The sequence below is a fragment of the Balaenoptera physalus genome (assembly GCF_965194825.1).
Source record: "Balaenoptera physalus genome assembly, chromosome: 2".
Taxonomy (NCBI): Eukaryota; Metazoa; Chordata; class Mammalia; order Artiodactyla; family Balaenopteridae; genus Balaenoptera; species Balaenoptera physalus.
This window is the reverse complement of record NC_138883.1, coordinates 105,645,633-105,669,676: the sequence shown is the minus strand read 5'-3', so window position 1 is coordinate 105,669,676 and position 24,044 is coordinate 105,645,633. Positions and strand designations below refer to the sequence as shown.

At 37.8% G+C, this 24,044-nt stretch overlaps 1 protein-coding gene across 3 annotated transcripts in view; it reads left to right on the top strand.

Annotated features, from left to right (window-relative positions):
• Positions 1 to 22,628, top strand: part of RORA (RAR related orphan receptor A) — a 725,308-nt gene extending 702,680 nt beyond the window's left edge. For all 3 annotated transcript variants that reach the window (XM_082446740.1, XM_082446741.1, XM_082446739.1), the window contains 7 exons: positions 86 to 481; positions 6,544 to 6,665; positions 8,262 to 8,394; positions 9,049 to 9,156; positions 10,886 to 10,996; positions 11,934 to 12,046; positions 13,948 to 22,628. In XM_082446740.1, coding sequence (XP_082302866.1) covers positions 86 to 481; positions 6,544 to 6,665; positions 8,262 to 8,394; positions 9,049 to 9,156; positions 10,886 to 10,996; positions 11,934 to 12,046; positions 13,948 to 14,112 — 1,148 coding nt within the window. In that variant the 3' untranslated portion in view covers positions 14,113 to 22,628. The remainder of the gene's footprint in view (positions 1 to 85; positions 482 to 6,543; positions 6,666 to 8,261; positions 8,395 to 9,048; positions 9,157 to 10,885; positions 10,997 to 11,933; positions 12,047 to 13,947) is intronic.
• Positions 22,629 to 24,044: the final 1,416 nt, after the last annotated feature.

Below are 24,044 nucleotides of genomic sequence, written 5' to 3'. Positions count from 1 at the left end.
CTTCAAAGGAACTCCTAAAGCACGCTGGAGAGGATTATGGAGAAAAGCGTGTTGTATATGGTGTGCCTTGGCTTTTTTCTTCCAGCTGTAAAATTTGGCCGCATGTCGAAAAAGCAACGAGACAGCTTGTACGCAGAAGTACAGAAACACCGGATGCAGCAGCAGCAGCGAGACCACCAACAGCAGCCTGGAGAGGCCGAGCCGCTGACTCCCACCTACAGCATCTCGGCCAACGGGCTCACGGAGCTTCACGACGACCTCAGCAGCTACATCGACGGGCACACCCCCGAGGGCAGCAAGGCAGACTCTGCCGTCAGCAGCTTCTACCTGGACATACAGCCTTCCCCGGACCAGTCAGGTCTTGATATCAACGGAATCAAACCAGAACCAATATGTGACTACACACCAGCATCAGGCTTCTTTCCCTACTGCTCTTTCACCAATGGAGAGACGTCCCCAACTGTGTCCATGGCAGAACTAGGTAATGGCTTCCATGTTTCCATTGGGATGGACTACTTGTGCCATTTGAAGGAAATGGGATTTGTCTGACTTTCCTCTGATGAGTTATGTTATTAAAATAATGCATCTAGAAGGGCGAGTCACCTTTACCATTTGGACCACTTCATAATTCCAACCTGCCCCCTTGTTTTTGACTGTCCACTGTTTCCCATCATATATCCAAGAAACTCAGTGACCTCTCAGCATCAGAGCTGAGACAATATGAACTTAAAGCAATCTTTAAATTCCACAGAAAACTGTAAGTTCAGGGAATGGCCCCATTAACTCCATTGATTGAGTTATCTTCTAAGTATTGCTTTATACCCAAAGTTATAAAAATAGCAACCCACAGACTTAACCTGGCGCATAGACATGGTTTTTTGACCAGTGCAGAGCTTTACAATTTTTGAATTGGTTGCTAAAATTTTAAACCTGGACAATTCCACCTGAAAGTTCAGATTTTCAGTTTCTTGTGGAAGGAAAAAAAAAATGATCTAGTTGCACTGGACCAGCATTTGGGAATGGCAACAACCAACTGGTACCAGTTAGGGCCTAACGCCTTGAAATGGGCCCATCCCACTCTCGGCATTTATATCACTGCCCAGTCCCTGTATGCGTCTAAGTTTTGCAACTCTGACACATTCTATAATCGTTAAAGGGAAATTGGCTTCTTTATTTGCCAAAATGTTTTGGTGATGGATATTAATCCAAAACTGATGTATTTCATAGAAGACTCACCATGCCAAAAAAAACCCCACAAAAACCTGTCATTTCCTTATACCTGTGACATTGGTGCTTCTTGGGAGATGTGACCTAGAAATGTTAACACAGACAATGGAAAACTTTTCATTTCAAGGAAGTTGTTATAACATCCTCTGTTATATTTAATCGATTTTTAAGTACAGCACTATTATTAGAGAAACTTTGATAAGGACCTTTACTGTTTGAGAATTTGATCTGTTCCTCCCCATGGTTCCTCACACAAGGTTATAATCCTTTGGGATATTTCAATTAGTTGCTATGAAGATGACTAAGTTAAGACGAAGAGAGAATGAAGACTTCACATGGAAAAGAACCAGCAGGTTCTGACTTGAGCACAGACGTCCTTAGTTCACAGAAATAACGGTTGTGTTCTTTAGATGGTTTTTCCACCTCTGTACCCCATAAAACATTTTTTAAGTGAAATTTATATTTCCAGTAAAATCTTTCTCCAAATAGAACAAATTGAATGTTCTTTACGGTTTTTACACAAGCACCTCTTTATGGGTCTAAATTTAAATCCACAAGAGCAGGGACATTTTAAGCCTGGTCTTTAACCACTGAACAGCATTAAAGGTGTATCACAGCTCTTTTGATTAACAGAGAAACCTCTGAACTAGAAGCCAAGCTGAGCAGAGCTAGGCTTGATTTTTTTTTTTTTTTTTCTTGAACTAGAACAAAAACCTTCCGTTTTTGTCGTGAGATCTTGGTTGACTGAGCCTTAAGCGGAGCTGTAATGAAAGTAAAATTTTCAGAAATGAATAAGGATTTGATTGAAAACTGACATGATACAGTGAAAAATGACCTAGCTCGCTTTAGGTTTGCTTCTACTTTATCATAAATACTAGTGAATCTATGCCATTTGCTTGTCGAATGTTCAACCCAGAAATAAACTCACACCGCTTGGCCTAAGTGTGTCGCTTGAACATGGCACTTGGGCTAAATGTGCACTAATACCTGAGTGGAGCCAGAAGTGGCTCAGCCGATTTCCCCAGCCCCTCCTTCACCCACAAATCCCTTTCCTCTTCTACAGCTATCACCTCCCAGTGAGTCTGGGAGCCCTGTGCCCTCATCCATTCTCCATATTCTCCTAAACTAGGGATTTTTCACACGTAATTGTGGCATTTTTTCCACGATGAATAAAACTAACTCATCACTAGGATTTGCCCCAAACCCAAAACTAAACAAAAATTTAGCTGAATGGGATATAATGGAGCTCTGATTTTCTGTCCCATTTACAGGTGCAAAATAGTTTGAGGAGCTAAGAGTAGCGTAAAAGCAGCCAAAGACCTTGCTGCTACTTCTTCAAAGCTCTCTGAAGTTCCCTGACATTTCCTTGGGGGCTTAAGTCCGACTCTTTCTTTAACTAACTTGACTTCATTTTAGGCTAAATTTTATCATCAGATTTGAAACAAATGAAACCATTTGTGCAATTGGAAAATAAATTGTAAATTAACATATCCTAAGCTCAGTTCTATCTTTCAATAATAGTATCTACTAATCCATTACTGTTAGTGGAAGTACATCTGCATTCCTGGCTACGAAATTTTGCCCTTGATGTACACTTAGTACCTGAATTATACATTCCAGATAAACTATCTAGGTTCCTTTTTTCAAAAAAGCTAACTGGAGAATTAATTCCCTGGCGGTCCAGCGTTAGGACTCGGTGCTTTCACTGCCATGGGCCCAGGTTCCATCCCTGGTTGGGGAACTAAGATCCCGCAAACCAAGCTGCACAGCCAAAAGAAATAAAAAATAAAAAAGCTAACTGCACTTATTACTATAATTAATAACTAAAGCCTTGTACATAAGAGACAACTGATATGTTGGGCAAAGCATGAGACAAGAAGTCAGCTTATGCGGGTTGTGGTCCTAGCTTTACTGTAGGTTGTACAACCTAGTATAAGTCATGTTACCTCTGCAAGCTGCAGTCTCCCTACCCATGAACTATAAAGATTCAGAGCATAGACCCTGGAGCCAAATTGTGTATGTTTGAATCACCGTGCACTTGCCAGCTATGACACCTTGAAAAGTCACTTAACCTCACTGTGGCTTGGTTTTTCCATCTGTAAAATGGAGATAATACTAGTATCTTCCCCCTAGAGTTGTCATGAAGATTAAGAAAAAATATATGTATATATACACAGTATATATATATATATATATATATATATATATATATATATATATATATAAAATGTATATATATAGATGTAGGTAGGTATGTTATATGAGTCTGTTATATGAGTCTATGTTATATAGAGTTTACATAGTAAACTCTACCTAAGTGTTAACATTTATCATCATTGTTAATGTTATTATCTACAAAGTGATGAGAGTTTGGACCAGATGATATCTAAAGTTCCATACCACTGTGAAAATCTGTGACTTTCTCAGAAGACAGGATTTTCCATCTGAAGTATCTAGACCTTGGCTGTCCTGATGAAGCCATCATGGTCGAGGAGGTGAACTGATTTGCCTGTCACAAAGTGAGTTATCCAGCTGAGCTCAGACCAGAAACCAGGTCTCCTAACTCCTAGTTCCAAGGTATTTCACTATTCCAGACTGTTTGTCTGAGAGACCACACTAACTTCTTAGCTTTTGCTCAGTCTGACCATATTCTCCTTTGCTGAAATGGAGACTTAAAAACAGCACAGTGTCTAAAATCTTACACTTGCCAAATCAAGTATGAATTTTGATCAAAGGCATCTGGTGAGAATGCAGCCACTGCCCTCTACTGGTCATTGGACATGGCATCATTTGTTGTTGCTTCTGAAAGCTGGACTCAGATAGGTAGGGATGGATGGGGACAATTTTTAGGATGAAGTGAAACAAGAAGATGCGGACCATATTAACTGGAAACAAAGCATGATCTGGAAGGGAATACTGTGAGCTTCTTCCCATTCTTCCCTTCCTAGGATTCTCCCAGCTTCCCTGTGAACGCTTTGCCTTCATCATTTCTTTCATATTTACAAAAATTGAATTTACTATGTACACATTTATTTTCTTGTTTCTGATCCCCCATTATTTTGTCTTTATTCCCCTCTTCTCTTCACACACGTCACTGATTCTAAGACATAATTTCTCTTTCTCTCTCTCAGTTTGTCTCCTTTAAGTTTTTTTCTTTTGTTTATGTTTTATTTTTTATGATATTTACTTATGTTGTTTTCACGTCTGTGTGTTGCCAAGTAGAGCTGTTAAGGTTTATCGTGCTTCAGTGTTTCAGAATCTCTGAGGAGGTTCTAGTCTCGAGCTTTGTTTAGGTGAACCTACTCTGTTTTCACACAAACAAATCTGATTCTGTTTGACGTAAGCAGCAACAAATTTCCAAACAAATAGACACTCTTACTAGTGTTGCTAAGTTTGCCCTCAGCACCACTGTTTTAAATAACTTTCCTATTAAATATTCAAGACCCTAGGAGGGGCATCACTTTGGGGTATGGTTTTGTATTCTTGGAGTCTTGTTAGTTCTTCTTTTTTTTTTTTTTTTAATTTATTTAATTTATTTATTTTTGGCTGCATTGGGTCTTCATTGCTGCTCACAGGTTTTCTCTACTTGTGGAGAGTGGGGTCTACTCTTCGTTGCGCTGCGCAGGTTTCTCATTGCAGTGGCTTCTCTTGTTGCGGAGCACGGGCTCTAGATGTGCAGGCTTCTGTAGTTGTGGCTGGCGGGCTCTAGAGCGTAGGCTCAGTAGTTGTGGCTCACAGGCTTAGTTGCTCCGCGGCATGTGGGGTCTTCCCGGACCAGGGCTCGAACCCGTGTCCCCTTTATTGGCAGGCGGATTCTTAACCACTCTGCCACCAGGGAAGCCCGTCAGTTCTTCTTTTAAAACACTTCTTGAATTGTCCTTCCCTTCCATGACAATTATTAGCAGCCTGTTTCAAGCTCTTAGTCCCTTACGTCTAGATTTCAGCAGCCTTCTAATTGATCCTCCTGCCTCCAGTCTGCCAATGACAAAACTGCTTGTTCTGTTGCCCCAAATACAGTGTTCAGCATGTCAGCTCCCTCTTGAGAATCCTGCTGACGCCTTTTGTTAATCAAGTCCATACTCTCAATCTCAACCTTCAAGATCCTTCAGGATGTGGACTCTTCTCTACCCATATTTCTGTTTTGACACCATCACTTTATCACATTTTCCTGTCTCCTGTAGATGCCATAGCCATTCTTTCATCTACCATCCCTTGAACGTGGAACTGGTCCACTGCCTCACATACTGGCCTCTGCCTACCAAATCCTCCCCTTCCTTCAGGGTCCAATCCAAATGTTCCTCCTCTGTCAAGAAGCATCCCCTAATTCCCCTCACCTCTCCCTTCTCTGATAGCACCTAGTATGTTTTTATTTTTCTTTCTCTTCTAGTAGAATTCAACTTCATGCTTTATTGTCTAGTGTCTTGAATTGTCCTTTCAGCATGTGTGTACATGTTCACCAGATTATAAGTCCCTAGAGAAACTTATTTGGCATCTATTTCTTTTAATATCTTCAAATTCGGTACACTTCAGGATAATAAGAACAAATGTTTATGTAGCAGATGCTGTGTTATCCTCTCTATTCTAAGTGCTCAACTCACTTAATTTTCACAGATGCCCTATGATAAATAGGAAATTAGGTACTATTTTCCTCATTTTACAAATAAAGAGACCAAAGCGCAGAGAGGTTAAGTAACTTACCCAAGATCACACAGCTACTAAGTAGCAGAGCTGAGATTCAAACCCAAGCAGTCTGGGTCCAGAGTCCATCTCATCTCTTAACCACCACACTATATATATATATATGTATATGTATATATAGTGACATGGTAGACTTCAGTAATGCTTGTTCTGCCATTTTTGCAGGAAAAACAAAAGAAATACGTTGTTGTTGTCCCCAAAAACATACCATTTTCTAATTTTTCGGGAGTAATCCTTCCCCAGTCAATGTATATGGCAGATCTGTCTTTATAAAAATACCAAGTACAGGTCGTGTCAGTCATTTTTCACACTTCTCTAGGTCAATATTTTCAACTCCAACATTCACTCCCAGACGCTGGTGTAAAGGCACAGAGAAGGTCAGGTCAGGAGGGTCTTTGAAGACGCCAAGCCTTATTGCTAAATGTTGGCTTTGCCTGTCCTTCATCCTCATGTCTCCAAATATAGAATAGTTCCAAATTGCTTATTAAATATGTCGAGATCATTAAAACTGGTTCAGCCATGTTGCTTTATACTTGTTACTTTTTAAATCACATATTAAGTAGGGAAAACCCTGAAGAACTTGGCTTTTCATGTTGTGATCTCCTGTTTTCTCCTCAGAACACCTTGCACAGAATATATCTAAGTCACATCTGGAAACTTGCCAATACTTGAGAGAAGAGCTCCAGCAGATAACGTGGCAGACCTTTCTGCAGGAGGAGATTGAGAATTACCAAAACAAGGTAGACTGAAGAATTTTACCTAAGATTGAGGCAATGTTGGGAAGGGTGTTTGTGCAGGAGGCTTGAATACAAACAGACCAAGGAATGAATGTTTTTCATCAGATAGCAGATTTCTATTTAAAAATCTTTCTTCCAGAGCTGATCACGTTCTTGGGGCTTTGTCACCTTATTGAGATGTCAGTGTGTGAAATTTCAGAAATAGCACTCAGATTCTATTGTTCCTATAACTATACACGTATGTCCTGTCATTTGTCAACAGGGAGCTAGATTAAGGAGTTTCCAAAAGGCTCAAAGAATTGGGATTTGTCCCGATATCACAATGGAAGATTTCACGGTCCAGAAGTTGATGTAAAATAATCTCAGCCTCATGATTCCGAAGTTAAAAAGGAGGAGTTTAGAGAATTTGTGTAAAAACAAGTTTGGAAGCTATGATTCTAATTCCAGTCTGAATCTAGCAATATGAGACTGACAAGTAGTGCTGCCAGTTTCCTTCTTCTATAAAACACTCTGATCAACAAATTACCTAAACGGGAGGGCAGGGCTGGAGAAGGAGGGCTTTTAATTTTCCATTCTGCCTTTAGTAAAAGAAAATGCTGTGATTTTTCCCAATAATCATAGAAATTCAGGTTTAGGAAGTACCGTAGAGATTATCAAGGTTAATCCTCCCCTTCATTTTACACATGAGGAAACGAGCATCCCTTGGCACATGGCTGAGGTTGAAAACATCAGGACTAGACCATGAGTCCTGGTTCCTAATTCAGTGTTTCTTCCACCCTGTTGTATTGGTAGAAACAGTCTTAAACTAAGATTGGGGAAATAAGTGAGCAACAAGATGGATCCAGGTTGGCCTGTAACTAAATTGGAGAGTGGGTATATAAAAGGAATTAAACAGGACAGGTTGGGGGAATAGCAGTGCATCACCTTGTTTACCTTTGAGATAGCAGGTAACACCAGCAGCCAAAATTACAAAGGGAAGCAAGAAAGCAGTAAACAGCAGCAAGGTGTGTGAAATGGGATTCAGAGTCAGAAATGCTGGGATTTGAATCCCATCTCCAATACCTCTTAGCTGTGAAACCTCTGTGAGCATTTGTGTCCATTTATGGGAAATGGAAGAACGTTCTTGTGAAAATGAAATGAGACAAGGATGTCATAAAGCACCCAGCTCATAGCAGGTGCACAATAAATATAACTGACTCCCCTTTTCTTCCCTTCCCCCAGTAAAGTGGTGTGAAATTCCCCAAGGCAAAATAATTGCTTACAAGGAGATTCTACTTTGCTACTCTCCATGGCCCAGGGTTAAATCAGTGGCGTGGGTTGCTTTCTTGACTCCCGTTTTCATCTTCCGCTGCATATATGCTCATAACATCTTCCCCCTGTCCCTTTGCCACCAAAATGGTAAGAGAGGAATTGGAGGAGACCAGGAAGAACTCGGAAGCAATCATTATAACCCAAGTAACTGGCCAACTGATTATTTTTAAATCCTCTAGCTTTTTTGGATCCATTTCCAAAGAAGGATTTTACACAATAGGAACAGTTAAAACAACTGTGTCAAGGGTATGGGTAATGGGGATGTTAATGCGTTTCCCTCTTCAACAGCAGCGGGAGGTAATGTGGCAATTGTGTGCCATCAAAATTACAGAAGCTATACAGTATGTGGTGGAGTTTGCCAAACGCATTGATGGATTTATGGAACTGTGTCAAAACGATCAAATTGTGCTTCTCAAAGCAGGTATGTGCTTTGCAAGTGAATTTTGAGATCTCTGACTAACCTGCTTTCACCAGCTTATTAAAGAAATGCTTGGTAAGGAAGGTGTCGAGAACAGTTTTTCTCCAAATGATAATAGCTCAGTTTCTCTTGGCAGAAACTGAGAGGTTTTTTTTTTTTTAAGGTTTTTGAGCTATTTGCAGGAAACATTCCCTCCATTTTGCTTCTCCTCTGGGTGAAAAGATTAATTTGAAAGACACCTGCATTCCACAGTTTTAACCATCACCTGTGTTTTGTTTCTGTGCCCCAGGTCCTCAGGAGGTTTTGGTAAGCTGTTAGGAAGAAGGCTGTTTGTGGAACTCAGAGAGACATCCCTGGGTGTTTGTTTGTTTTAATAACAGGAGTCCATGTTTTTCTAGCAACTCCGAGATTCTGTATTATTGCAGGACAGAGAAGTGCCCAAGAAGTCATTCATAAATCAATCTCTCTTCAGTAATACAGGCCTAAGCTTTGGCACAAGTCTTTAATTACTCTAATGAACTCTGCTCTTTTAAATAGAGAGCTAAGGTGACTGAGAGTCTGCTAGTTAAGCCCCGCCCCATTGACTCAGAAAGGGGTCTCTATGGTCAAAATCAACTCACCAAGACAATAACCCACCCCGTTTCTGCCTTTGCTCAGGTTCTCTGGAGGTGGTATTTATCAGAATGTGCCGTGCCTTTGACTCTCAGAACAATACCGTGTACTTTGATGGGAAATATGCTAGCCCCGACGTCTTCAAATCCTTAGGTAAGGAAATCTCTGGGTGCTTTGTCTTCAAATCAGGACTAGGGGAAAAGATGGGAGTTGGGTGAAAGCTCTTCTTGAACAAAATGGAGATTGGTTTTTTGGACACAAGAGTTAAAGGATTTTATACCTATGTTACTTTATAGTTAATCACCGTAGAAAAGATACACAGCTCAAATGCTTTTTGTGTATATTACACGTAAGGGTCTAGAGTCTCATTTTATCTAATTGGTAATCGAAGAAATTTATGTTATATATCCTTCCAGTTCCCTTCTAGATTTTAAGAACCAGGTTTGCAGGGGATATATTATTCAATAAACTAGAGGATGTGATTTGCTACATAAAATCAAGCAAGGAGCTAAAAGTCTGCCCTTCCATACCCGTCAAATAACAACCGTTAATGAGATATCAAAGAAAGAAAGTATAGCTAAGTGAAACTGTGACATATACTTTAAAAATAAATTACTTTAGATTTCTGTAATTTAACTAAAGTAAGACAAAGTCATTAAGAAGAATGGGACGGTATCCAAGATATGTTGTTAAGTGATTTTAAAAACAATTAAATGATGGAAGGTATGTATACTTGAGAAGAGCCCGTTGACACTTTTTTTTTTAAATTTATTTTTGGCTGCGTTGGGTCTTCGTTGCTGCACTCAGGCTTTCTCTAGTTGCGGGGAGCAGGGGCTACTCTTCCTTATGATGCACGGGCTTCTCATTGCAGTGGCTTCTCTCGTTGCAGAGCACAGGCTCTAGGCGCACGGGCTTCAGTAGTTGTGGCGCACGGGCTTAGTTGCTCCATGGCATGTGGGATCTTCCCAGGCTAGGGCTCAAACCCATGTCCCCTGCATTGGCAGGCGGATTCTTAACCACTGAGCCACCAGGGAAGTCCCTAGCCTGTTGACATTTAACTATATGTACATAATATGAAAATCTGAAAGAACAGACCCCAACTTAACCAGCTTTGTGGGGGTGGGTTTTTATTTTATGGGACTTTCACATTCTATGTTTTCAGTTCTGTAATAGTTACAATAGGGACTTCCCTGGCGGTCCAGTGGTGAAAACTCTGTGCTTCCAATGCAGGGGGCATAGGTTCAATCCCTGGTCAGGGAAGTAAGATCCCACATGCCATGTGGCACGACCAAAAACAAAAAAAAATTATAATGGTTTTACCACCATAATGTGTCATTTGTTTTCATTTTTAAGCATGTTGTACATAAAATAGAGTAGAAAACAAAAAAATGAGTGAAGTTAACATTTCAGTTAGATTATAGCTGTTAGACTCTATTGGTTAAGAGTGTGGGCTCTGAAGCCGGGCAGCTGGCTTTGAATCTCAGGCTGTCACTTCCTACATGTGGAATCTTCAGCACGTTCCTTTTCTTTCCAAGTCCATTTCCTTGCCTTTAAAATGGGGATAGTAACAATAATACCTCCCTCATAGGGCTGTTGTGAAATAGTAGAATACCCAAAGAATCCTCTCAGAGCAGCACCTAACACAGTAATCACACAACAGAAGTTCACTATCATTATTGCAAATGATGATGATGGTGGTGATGTTGGTGGTAATGGTGATGGTGGCTAAACTGATTTTTCTTTTAACATTTGAAAGTATTAAACTATAGAAATGTTATTACTATTCCCTCTGATCTTCAACTGCTAGATCCCTCTTCACCTTCTTCCATATTTTTCTCCTAGGATAATAACCAAAGTCCTAACCTGTCTTTAATTTTGGCAGGTTGTGAAGACTTTATTAGCTTTGTATTTGAATTTGGAAAGAGTTTATGTTCTATGCACCTAACTGAAGATGAAATTGCATTGTTTTCTGCATTTGTCCTGATGTCAGCAGGTAAGATAACCAAATACAATGGTTTTTAAGTTGTCCAGGTAAAGAATTTCTACAAGTACATAACTTACAATGGCTATAGACTATTCAGAGGGACTGCCACCCTTACTAAGTCTAATTTTAAGTTTTTCAGACAACAGTCCCCTGCTACACACGTACATATACATGTACGCTTCTAAGAGGACCTCATGCCATTCTGATAAAATCTTAAGAAATGAGAATTGAATAAAATCCCGTCTACAATTAACCTCCTGCTACCAAGAGAAATGCTGTGGTAGAGTAGGTGTGCCCTTCTCAACACCAGTCTCCAAGATAACATGGTTTTTAAAACATTCTGCTTTTTAAAAAAAATCCATTTGGATGTCATCCACAAGCCTATCTGAATTTAATGTATGTTTTCAACCAGTACTGCCTCTTGGTGATCATCACTTTTGCAAATTTGCTATCTTCTTTTTGGAATTCTTAAACATAAAGCCTTTATCCTAAATTAACAATCCTTAATTCATTTGGCACTCTCTTGACAATTTTAGTTGCCTTGGACTATAAGGCACTTTTCATATTTTCCAGAAAGACTAGCAGGATTGATATGAGTATGTCATTCAGAAACATAACTATTAGAAAGGCTTAAGGGCCATGGTGGTTTCATTTGCACTCGTCCGAGCATGGCCTTAGATTTAAATGGCTGTCTTTTTGGAAAGGGTGGACCCTTCCTTCTTTCAAGTGTCAGTAAAGATGGAAAGGCTTAACACTCTGTTTTGTAACTGTCCTAGATCAGTTTTTCACTCCTTTAGGAGCAAATTTTGAAAGAGGGGTGAAAGTGGCCTGTTAGTCCCTGACTCTGCAGTGTGGTGTAATAATCTGTATCTAGGAGTCAGGAGGAGTTGGGGTTTTCTGACACCATGTTGGAAGAATACTCAGGAGTATGGTTTTTCATATTTAGATCGCTCATGGCTGCAGGAAAAGGTAAAAATTGAAAAGCTGCAACAGAAAATTCAGCTAGCTCTTCAACACGTCCTACAGAAGAATCACCGAGAAGATGGAATACTAACAAAGGTGAGAGCCGAAGGTTTCCAACTGACAAGCCTGAATTATCCTTGCCCAGATCACGCCAGCCACGTTTATAAGTCATGCCACCAGACCCCAAAAGTATCAGTAAGCAACGGCCTACTGAGAAGAGAGAAGTATTCTCATTTCAAAAAATTATCTTGGGCCAAAATTCAGGTTAAATTCTATTTATTATCATTGGTTATAAAGTGTCCTGGAATAATAGAGCAATGATAGAATTTTTTTTAAAGCATTAATACATTCTGAAGAATCCTCCACTTATCCCATCAAAGATGGGCAGAAGGCAGAATTAATGTTCTGCCGTGATATAAACTAGAGAATTTAGAATTTAAATCTTTGATTTTAGAAAGACGAAGTTATGAAGGACTAAAACAATAGAATTAATCTATTCTAATATTAGTTCTAGTTCCATTAAAGTCATTAGTAATCAACAGTAAATGACTTTTGTATTTTCTTCATCAGTCTCTCATTACTACCCTGTATTCAAAGCATAGAGTTTCATTTTTGCTAATTATTATCTTTCACAATAAAAATATAATTAGGATGTCAATTTAAAATATGATAATATCCTTCAGTGTTAGTGCTAGTAGTGTGTATTTGGTCTTAGAAAAATCAGCCCTATTCTTTCTTGGATTATTTTCTGTTTTCTTTCTTTTCTCCTGATAGCTAGGTTAGGTCAGAAAGGGGAAGTTGGGGGGTTAAATGTGGTTTTTTGTTGTTTTTTTTTTTAATAGTAATCTTTTATTTTTATTTATTTTTTTATGGCTGTGTTAGGTCTTCGTTTCTGTGCGAGGGCTTTCTCTAGTTGCGGCAAGTGGGGGCCACTCTTCATCACCGTGCGCGGACCTCTCACTATCGCGGCCTCTCTTGTTGCGGAGCACAAGCTCCAGACGCGCAGGCTCAGTAGTTGTGGCTCACGGGCCTAGTTGCTCCGCGGCATGTGGAATCTTCCCAGACCAGGGCTCGAACCCGTGTCCCCTGCATTAGCAGGCAGATTCTCAACCACTGCGCCACCAGGGAAGCCCTGTGGTTTTGTTTTTGACTTTGCATCTGTTAAATGAGACACTGAGGCAGGATTGGGAAAGAGAAGGAAGAAGAACTTTTCTCCATCTTCTTGCCCCAGTGCAAGGGTACCATTAGGGTCTTTGATTATAGAGAGCACCTAACACATGGCCAAGATCGATGCTCTGGTGAAAATTTTCTTAGGATTATTCTGGGTGGAGATAATAAATATTTTGTGCGGTACAGTGCTTTAGAGTTTAAAAAGCATTTTTGCAAGTCATGTTATTATACTCAACAGGTAAATAGTCAATGCTGAGACTTCCACCAGGCCTGCTGACTGTTTTTTTTTTGTTTTCCAGGCAGGGCCTCTTGCTCAGACCCAGAATTGCTTTGTTCTAGGCAGAGCTCTTTCTCCAGAAGAAACTTGTTGTCACTGGAGTTGACTAGTACTCATTTCGCATAAAATATGTAGGGGATGCCGTCATCTCTAGTTGCAGTGACCTCACCTACCGGTGGCTGTCCCCTTGCCCACTTCTCTGTTACCACATGTCTTCCTTTTCCCCAGTGGTAGAGGGCGGGGTTCAGGATGGTAGAGCAGAAAGCATGTTTGAATAGGAGGAGGAGGTGAGACACTTGGGTTCTTTTGCTTATGAACATCTTTTTGGGTTACAAATTATTTGTCTTCAAAATCATATTTGATGTATACCTGGTATTCTATGATACGACTATATCATCATTTATTTTTACCCTCCCTCTATTACTAGACGTTTAAGTTGCTTCAAGTGTGTTTCACCATTGTAAACAATGTTGAAGATCATCCAGGTGCCCTGATTTTTGATTCTCACGTCTCTTCTCTCCTGACCCTATGTCCTTTCTTCCACTTACAGTTAATATGCAAGGTGTCTACATTAAGAGCCTTATGTGGACGACATACAGAAAAGCTAATGGCGTTTAAAGCAATATACCCAGACATTGTGCGACTTCATTTTCCTCCATTATACAAGGAATTGTTCACTTCAGAATTTGAGCCAGCAATGCAGATTGATGGGTAAATGTATCACCTAAGCACTTCTAGAATGTCTGAAGTCCAAACAATGAAAAACAAACAAACAAACAAACAAATTAACCGAGACACTTTATATGGCCCTGCACAGACCTGGAGCGCCAACACACTGCACATCCTTTGGTGATCGGGGTCAGGCAAAGGAGGGGAAACAATGAAAACAAATAAAAGTTGAACTTGTTTTTCTCATGCATATGATTTCCATTATGCCTACAGATATGGACCCTTTTTCTGTCTCGACTTCTTGATCATTGACCTCTGTTTACAACAGAAGGCGGGTACTAAGGTCAGAGGATGTCCTTTTTTTGTAGCTCACTGCCCACAGACTTTCTACATCTGTCGGTAACAACAGAGAGTCCAGCACTAATCGGTGACTGGTGTGCATAGCGGAGGTTGCGGCATTACTTTGCACAACTTGCTGTTTGTCTCATGAAGGAAGTTTTTATTTTTTCACCGATTATTGCCAGTCAGCAGGATGGCACGAAAAGGGTCCATAGCACTAGCAACAATAGCATTATAATATATTACAGGGTAAATGGGCATGAAGACTATATATAGCTAAAAGAGATATTGTTTATATATTGTTTTAATTAATATAAAATGTAGTTACTGGTGTAGCTTTTCCTGTTGAATTGATAAGGCACTTTCATTTTGCACCTTTTTTCTTTAAATTAAATGCTAGCGTGTTCACTGTCGTGTCGCATGTGCACCAGAAACACAAGTTTAACTGAGAAGGCTTGGAAGGTACGTCGGGAGGTATTTATGCTGCTGTTTACACAATTACTTTTAAAAGACTGGCTGGTCATATCTAGAAATCACGCTGTTGGATTAATTTTTTTTTTTTTTTACACATGAATTTGGAATTAGAAACAGAACTCTCCCTAAATTGTACTTTGCTTTTGGGTCAGTTTAAGGATAGATGTGTTTATGCTTCATACAAAGTTGAGTGATTGATTGATTGGTGCTGTGGACTTACACCCTCGTGCACAGTATTTTTTCAAAGCTTTTGAAAATGCCACCTCATTGAGGCAGGGGAAGGGAGGCTCATTTTGCACAGCTGTGTAGTTATGTGGACTCAGCCTCAACTTGGAGTTCTTATGCTTTAAGAACAGATCAGTAACCAGAATATTTATCAGAATCTAGCTTTTATTAGAAGAAGGACCCAAAGATTATATCTGGAGCAAATGCACACTCCCCATGTGAAAACATGAAGTATTTACTTTGTGAATGTTTATGTTCTTGGTATAATCTAGGAACCCTGAGAGTTTATCTCAGAGTGAATGGTTTCTAGACTAACTGCCTCTAGATGGTGTCATTCTAGAACACTGTGTTCTCCCTATTTCATAGTCAATGGATAGGAGGGCAAAGGAGGCGTGCGATGTTGAACCCGTTTCTCTTATTTAAGTATTAAATATTTTAAGCCTTTAAAGTGAAGTCGATGCAAGCTGCAAACATTTACTTTTGTATTTATCTTCACTAGAAAACTGTGGACTGTAATTTATTTTATTAAGTCTTTAGAAGATTGTTTGGCTTTTGTGTTCAGGTGAGAAATATTGAGTTGTTTTTGTTTAATTTTGTGGCTTTTTTTTTTTTTTAATAATTCCCAGTGGGGGAAGGGAGAAGGAACAGTCTGATAGACAAGTGTGCATATTTTAAAATAAGTGACCTTTGGGAATGTAGGCATTTAGATGATGATTTTAGTCACACTCGGAGTGGGATTCAAACTTCTGGTCTGCCATCGAAGACCATGTTTGTACAGAAAAGAGAACATTTCCCATAGTGTAAAGGTGGGAGTTTCCAAGCAGCCCTTTACAGTGAAGAAAGCATCTCCCCTACCTCCAGGGTCCCTCCCAAATCTTCTGCAGGAATTCGGCTCCTGCTGTCGTGCTGGGTCATCAAGCACGAGTTTCCCAGAGCCTTCTACTCTGTTTTTAACTGCACTGGCTTTCTGACTTGTTTCCTGAGGGACTTGGAAACGGGGAAGGAATTATTCACACCGAAGTGTGTATGAAGCCTAAATGACATCTAAAAAATTGTTTTTTCAAAAATATAGTAAGGGTTTCGCCATAAATAGAAGACGAGAGTAATACTTACTTAAATTTCTTACAAGCATATAAAACTTTATGTGACTTTATATAGAGAGGTAACTATCAGCATATAGTATTTATATTTGGGCAAGAAGGGTTAAATCAAATTTTTTATTTAAATAAGCATAGTTCCTTGAAAGATCAATAGTATTTATACTCTGAAAAGAGTACCAAGCTTAGTTCGGTTATTTATTTATCCATTTTTTTTTTTTCCTGTTGTTTCTCCTTTGGGGGGAAATGGTGTGTTTTTATTTTGGTTTTGGTTTGTTTTTTGTTTTTGTTTCTTGGTCATTCTGATTCACTAAATTTGGGGATGGTTTTATTAAAGTCTATTAACTTCTTTTTAACCAAAGCTTTCTGAATATGACCAGCCTCAGGTGCTAGCGCGTTAAAGAGCAACTAAACCTAATTCCAGTGTCCATTTGTGAAATGATGAGAGCTAATTGAACTTCTCTGAGGGTGAGAGAGAACGCAACGTTGAACTTAAATTCCTTTTCCCCGGAAAGGATTTTGCATGTACCTAATGCAAAAAAAAAAAGCTCTAATCTCAGTAATAGTCACACCATGGTGACATTGCTTTTAGAGTAAACCAAGATACATTGACATGATGCTGCTACTAGGTCTTTGTGAAAGAAAAACAGGGTGTGAGACTTTAAGACTAAGTACATCGACAGTGTAGGAACAGAGTAGAGAGTAATAGAGGCGTGCTAGGTGAAATGAGGGAACAACTATTATTCGGATCGAAGTTGGGATCTGAAGTTAAACAATAATCTCTGTTGAAAAAAATATGAGGTACAGAGAAGGATGTGAAAAACTTCGTATTTTTATTTTCTTCCTTATTATAGAAACACCTGTGTGATGACACAAAATACTTGGTGATATAGAACAATTATTATTAATCGTTCTTATAATTAAAATTTCCTAAACTTAAATGTCCAACAGTCTTTTAAAGATTGGAATCACATCATTGTTATCCCGGCTGCTGTAATGCCTTTTATACATTTTTTAACATAGGGTAAATAAGGCTTTTGCACAGAGCCTGAATACCTTCGGTTACAGTGGTGTCCAAATGATTGCATTATATTGTGAAGAAACTGGCCGTGGTCACAATGAAATCAAAAGTGCAGATGAAAGTGCTTTTGGGGGCAGTTTGCAAATTGTGGTTAAAGCTACGGATTTTTTTTTTTAAGTGTTCAGCATCCCAGTTTGCTTTAAAGGTGTGGGTTTTTATTTTAAGTCTTCAGCATCCTAATTCACCCTTTCTAACTTAAAGAAAACATGACTTAAGACACTGCTTCTAAGTTTGGTTGTTCTTTATAGTGTGGATATTCAGATCTCTGTGAGTGTATGGGGGTGGGCTGAGGGTCAGATGAGGAGGGAGCGTGTGTGTGTGTGTGTGTGTGTGTGTTTATGTCTGTGTGTATGGTTTTCGTGTGTATGATGTGTGTGTGTCGAACCGCTTCTAGGCTACTAAGTGTCAATGGAAAAGAAAATGTATTCAAAATACTTAAATCAAAACTAGAAGATGGGAAAAAAAAAGATTTATTCTATACAAAGCCTTGTCTGGACCACTTTAGAGAGACTTCTATTTTTTTAACCCTTCTATAAATATTTGATGGCACTTGAAATATTCCTGCAATAAAATGTGATTTGTGTAAAGAAAAAAAAAAAGATTTTGTAATGTGAAACAAAGAAAGAAAGTAATGTAATTTTCTAAAAAAAAAAATACAAACAAACAAACTTTGTATTATTTTCTTGATGGAATTTGTCTATCTGTCTTTGGAAAACTTTTTATTTCATTGAATGTGCCATAGTAGAAATACGTGTTTTTAGTTTTAGACTTAAGGAATAACTGTTTGTGTTCCGACATTCCAAAATGCAAAACAACCTAGTAGAATCTTTAATGAAAAGGTTTAAGTAGGATGTAAGCTTCTCTCATTGTTGCTTTTTTGCACATGTTCTTCATTCCTCTCTAGTGCAATATGTACATAGAGCACTTGCGGGTGTACCTTGATCCCTCAGGGAAAAATACATATTTGTACAGTTTTTTTTGGTTTTGTTTCTTGTTTTGTTTTTTTGTGGTTTTTTTGCCTTTTGTTTTTGGCTAAGGAATGTCGACTGAATCACTTGTTATTGTTGAGGGGCAGCCAGATAATAATCCTAAAGCCACTGTTTCAAACATTGATTGTTTAAATCATGTGTCCTTCCAGTGCTATTATTTGAAGATAATAATAATAAAAAGTTATTTTCTGACAGTTCTTTGTGCTGATTGGTGAAAAAAAAGGGTAAATAAGCACCTTAAAATTGACTTACTGTGAATGACAATCCCTCTTGATATCAACAATAGAAGCCCTATCACTTTGGAGTTGGGGTTAAGAGTCAGAAATAATGTGCTCAGGGATCTTCTAAAACTCTTAAAAACAGGGTGGCCAGTACTACTGGGACAAAATTGTGTTTTGTATTGTTAATAATAATGATAATACTATCCCTCCAAGGCACAAGTGAACTGTGTAGAACTGCGCGTGTGTATGAACTTCACTGTTGTTCATTTTGTTTTGTTCAAAATGTATGCGTTCTTCAGTCTTGTATGCTTAAAAACATTGAATAACTTCCAGAGCAGTACAAAGTGATGCCAGTATGTTCAAAAGATAAATTAATAGGTCATATATCAACAAAGAGCATCATTCGAAGTACAGTCCTGCCTACTCCACTTACCATTTCTCTAATAATTAAAATATTCTTGATAAGTATATTTATAGCATTATATGTTAAAAACTATTCTTCCAAATCCTATATAGCATGGATAAAAATTTTTTAAAGCAGTAATGAAATGAGAGCCCTACCTATCAGTGCAGTGAGAGAGGTAAAAGATGAAACATTGGTTTTTTTTTCCCCAAATACCAGCAAATAACTCCCATTTTCACCATGTTCTCCTCTAGAAACAAACCAAAAAAATCTCTTTATGTAACACAATTCTTCTACTTCCGCATTTGTAATCTGTACGAGAGCTAATGTTTAAAGACAAACAAAACCCACCAGTGTAACAGCAATGTGAGCCAGCTTTTAGGGTTACATTTTACATTTTTGAAACATTTTGAAAGTAATATTTCGATATATTACTTTCCATAAGGTCAGTGAACATCACTGTAATTGTTGGCTTTGGTTCCTGCACACCTAGAATACACTTTCAGAAGAAGCTTTACATGTTTTCTTACCACCATGGAAAAGCAAAATTTGGGATAACTTTCCATGTTGTTTAGATAAAAAAGAAACCATCACTTTGTTTTGATGACAGACTATGGGAAATGGCAGAAATCTCTCTCTCTCTCTCTCTCTCTCTCTCTCTCTATATATATATATGCACACACACAGACATTACTGACGTACATATTATAACATTTGGTTGCCACTTCTTACTTACAAAGATATGACACAGCAGAACCCCATAAAAACAACTTTATACTGTGGATCAAATTATATGCCCATAAGTGCAATTGCAACAGTAAATCTTCATCTGTTACTAAAAGTCTGTGATATGGGTCTTAATTGTATTCCCAAAACAGTAGTATTGTTAAAGAGGTTCCACCAGATTGGACGAAATCCAATTATTATTGTTTATTCTTAAGAAAAGAGCAGGCTGGCAAGCAATGTCTTTACAAAGCAATTGGTTTCACTTTTGGGTCTGTTTGCTTATTTGTTTGTGTAATTGTGGTCATTTTTGTCAGGCTCTCAGTACAGTTTTTAAAATAATCCAGAAGCCTGGCTTCATACCAAGGAGACATCGTAGATGGGGGGGAATCTCCATGTTTAACCAGACCCTCAGAACTTAGAGCAATAAATACATTCAGTCATTTATTTATTTATAAATGAATGACAGAATATTCAATCCAAATGGAAACAATGTTTTTTCAGCAATGCAACATAACATGGAGTCTTATGTTAAGAAGGTGAATATGAGAATATTAAGTAGATGCCTAGAAAATCCATGTTTGCTGTTGACATTTAGTGTGTTTGCCACATTAGTAATATCACACTTATTTTTTCTTTTTCCCTTCTAAGAACTGATGAAAGATCGCTTGCTGTTAGCTCTGACATGCTGCACATGCCATTATGTTGTTCTGTAAGAGCAACTAAATTCTTTGCAGTATTCGTGTGTGATTCCGTTCTCCCTCGTTATTACTTTAATGTGGATGAATACTATCTCTAGGAACTTGGTTATCATTGAACAGATTGCATATGTAAATGCAGATAATTCTTGAGCAATATAGTGAATCTGATTTCACACACACACACAAAATCCGTATGTACTGTACACATCTTACTGAATCCAAAACTCTCTCCTTATCCACAATGGTTTGAAATCTCATATAATAACAGTGGTAAATTTGTAAACGTTAGGACATTAGCTGGCTGCTTCTTTAAATGTACCTGTATTGTCTGCCTGCTCCTTTTGTGGAGATGTGTTTTTGTATTGGATGTTTGGGCCAATGGGAGGCTTCAAGCTACAACATATTTTCCCAGTTTAAATATATTTAACATATGACAAACCCCAGACAAGGCTTTTAATATGTATAAAGAACTGCAGTGTTAGGTGGTTTATTTGCAAACCGTTTTCAATGTTGTCCATTTTTATGGCACCTTTAACAATATTCTTGTTTCCAAAGTACAAAAAAAAAAAAAAAATAGGTTAAATAATCTAGCCATAACTGAATGTCAAGCAATAAAACAAATGACTTCTGTGCATAGACTTAAAAAGAATACAAATTTTAGACATCTGCATGTAAATGCAATCTTGTTTACTGCTTTCTTCAACTTGAGCAATTGATTCCTTATTTACTATTAACTTAAGAACTTGTAATGGCCTGTAAACATTTTCTCTCTTACTCTTCTTTCAAATTTACCTTCGTCCCTGCTTTTGAGTCATAATATTTAATGTTGTTCTGCACATCTCTATACAGTTAACTTTTTGGCTTTCATTCTGTATAGATAAGAAAATGTTATATTATAAACAGCCTACTCAGTGCAAATATTTATCTGTTTATCAAATCCACAATATGCTGTATGATACTGGTTTTACTATATAATCTATTTTAGACATAGCTGTTTAGAACTAGAGTGTGCTATTTTTGTGTTTTTCTGATGTGTGGTGCTAGATAAGTTACTTTTGTGAACAAAAAAAAAACCCCTTTTATTCCTAGACAATACCACCTTTGGGTCTTGTTAATTTCACTGAGTATAACTATATATTTGTATATATATATACATATATATATATATATATATATATCTACCTGTGCCCAACTGGCAGCTGTATCAGAGTGCTGGATTTGGGACATGCTTTTCTCTTTAAATACATAATATCATTATATAAATTATTCTAGAGTGTATTTAATTAGGATAAAATTACTTCCTTAGTATGGATATTTGACATCTATAGGGTGAATTTGTTTATAAATATGGATATATAAAAACGTATTAGCATTTACTTTATGTTTGCTACTTGGCTTTATACCATATCTCCTAAGCTGAAAAATAATTTGCCAGGCCTTCAAGATCCTAAAGAAACACTCTAGTTTAATGGAGTAATATTTTTTTTCTTACTAAGGCACCTTATTATTGGCACCTGGCAGAGTTATGTATTAGCTCCTATTATAGATAATAGGCACTTATATAAAGTATCCTTGGTGGCTTGATGGCAGAATAAACCTTTCCCCTCCTACCTGAGCCATGAGAAGTATATAGACGTCCGCTATCATGGCAGAACATTGGCCATAAAGCAACTTTGACAAGGGGTGTTCTGTGTTAACATGACCTCAACCAGTTCCATGAACTGAGTGAAGGACCTTCATTTTAAAAGTCATTTAATAATGAGCTTAGTTAAACTCTTTCACCTGTTCTTCCAAGACCTATCGGCATTGTTAAAAAATCAAAGTATATCAAATATCTAACTAAGGATGTAGTTAACCTTATTAAATATTGATTAGAATTGTTCTGTAATATTACTGAATTTATAAGATCTTTAGCAAAGATTTTTGAGCAATTTATAAATATAGAGCAAATGTTTCTGTTTATTGCACTTTTTGTAATTGAAGGTGATAAATTCTCAAGCCATGGTTATTGGCTTCCATGCACTGAATATTTACCCACAATTCTAGACATTTTCCATTTTTATGGAAGAGTTGCTGTTACCTTAATTATAAATGCAATCATGTGGTTAATGAGAGCTAATGCTAATAGTTAACCTTTTAAAGTGAATTGGCTACAGTTTAGGGAGAAATCTCTTTTAATACAAATCACATCATTCCTTATTGCTTCGCTTAGAAAGGAATTGAAATCTTTTTTTTTTAAGCACCATTTAGTATCCTAAGCTTCCTGAGGATAGAGATTGTATCTCTTTGTGTCTGCACAATGGCCAGAACATGTCAGCATTTGATCATTGTTAAATGACAAAAAGTATGCCCCAATTCAAACTTTTTTCCTGGGTTGTTTTGGTAAATTTATAAAGTATGCCAAGCCTTATGGTTAAAACTTTCTTCTACAACTAAGTATTAAAGCCACATTTTAAAAGACCACATGAAATGCTGATTCTAATTGTGTGTAGGTCTTGAGGATTAAGCACACAAATTTCACAAAACTCTGTGAGTAACAAACTCAGCCTTCTGTAAATATACATGCAAGTTTGGAAACAGTAATACTGTACCTATAAATATATGCTGTCTGTTTTGTGTACAGTATGTAAAAACTCTTTTTCTGCCACACTAAAAATGCAAGCCATTTATGGGAATCCTAAAAATAGTATTGTACTAAAACTTTGCTAATGATCTTTATTAGAGGATCATCCAACTTTTCACTTACATTGGGTTTTCTTTTCAATTCACTCTTACAGTAGTCTGCTTATTTCCAGCTGTTTGTTATTTTATTGAGTCCTGAATTTAAAAAAAAAAATATTTTGATTCATTTTGTACATACAAGCTGTAAAAAAAGAGAGATTTAATGTTGTCTTTTAAATACTCCGATTTTCATTCTAATATGAATGTTGTTATATTGTACTTAGAAACTGTACCTTTAATATTACATTACCTTTATTAAAAGTGCATTGAACACATCAATTTTAGATGTGCTTTATGTACTGTTATCCTATAATAAAATTTCAGCTTCTAATGGAACACTTGCCTTGTTTTTCTTCTTTTTTCTTGGTTCTTGAGTTGCATTGTACAGAGTTTTCTAGCTTACATCTTGTCTCCAGAGAATGGAGTAGTAGAACCTTGCTACTCAAAGTGTGGTCCACAGACCAGTAGCACTGGCATCACCCGCGACCTTGACCTTGTTAGAAATGCAAAATCCTAGGCACCACCCCAGACCTACTAAATCAGAATGTGCATTTTCACAAGATCCCCAGGTGATTGGTTTGCATATTCAGGTTTGAGAAGCACTGGTCTATAGTGTAGTACTTTAAAAAATATAATTAATTTCTATTTTGCAGGGGACAAAACACATATACAAGGATCAAGCTACCCTTTGATCAGAAACGGGAAAGAAAGAAATCTCAACTTGTGAGTTAACGTCTATTGATTGATAGTAGCTGCCAGAAATGCAGAATTGAGTATTCTTAAAGGAGGACCATGACTGATCAGTGATACCTGCCCTGAGTGCAGGAGGGGAGAAATCCTGAATGCACACCACACTTCGTCATCTTTGCTTTAGAAATCATTAAAATAGAATGTCAGAATAATGCCAAAGACTTTAATGATGCCAAAGACTTTAAAAATCTGGCTTTACTGGGCTATCATTGTACCATCCCAGCCCCACCCCCTTCTCTTGAGTAGATCAGATA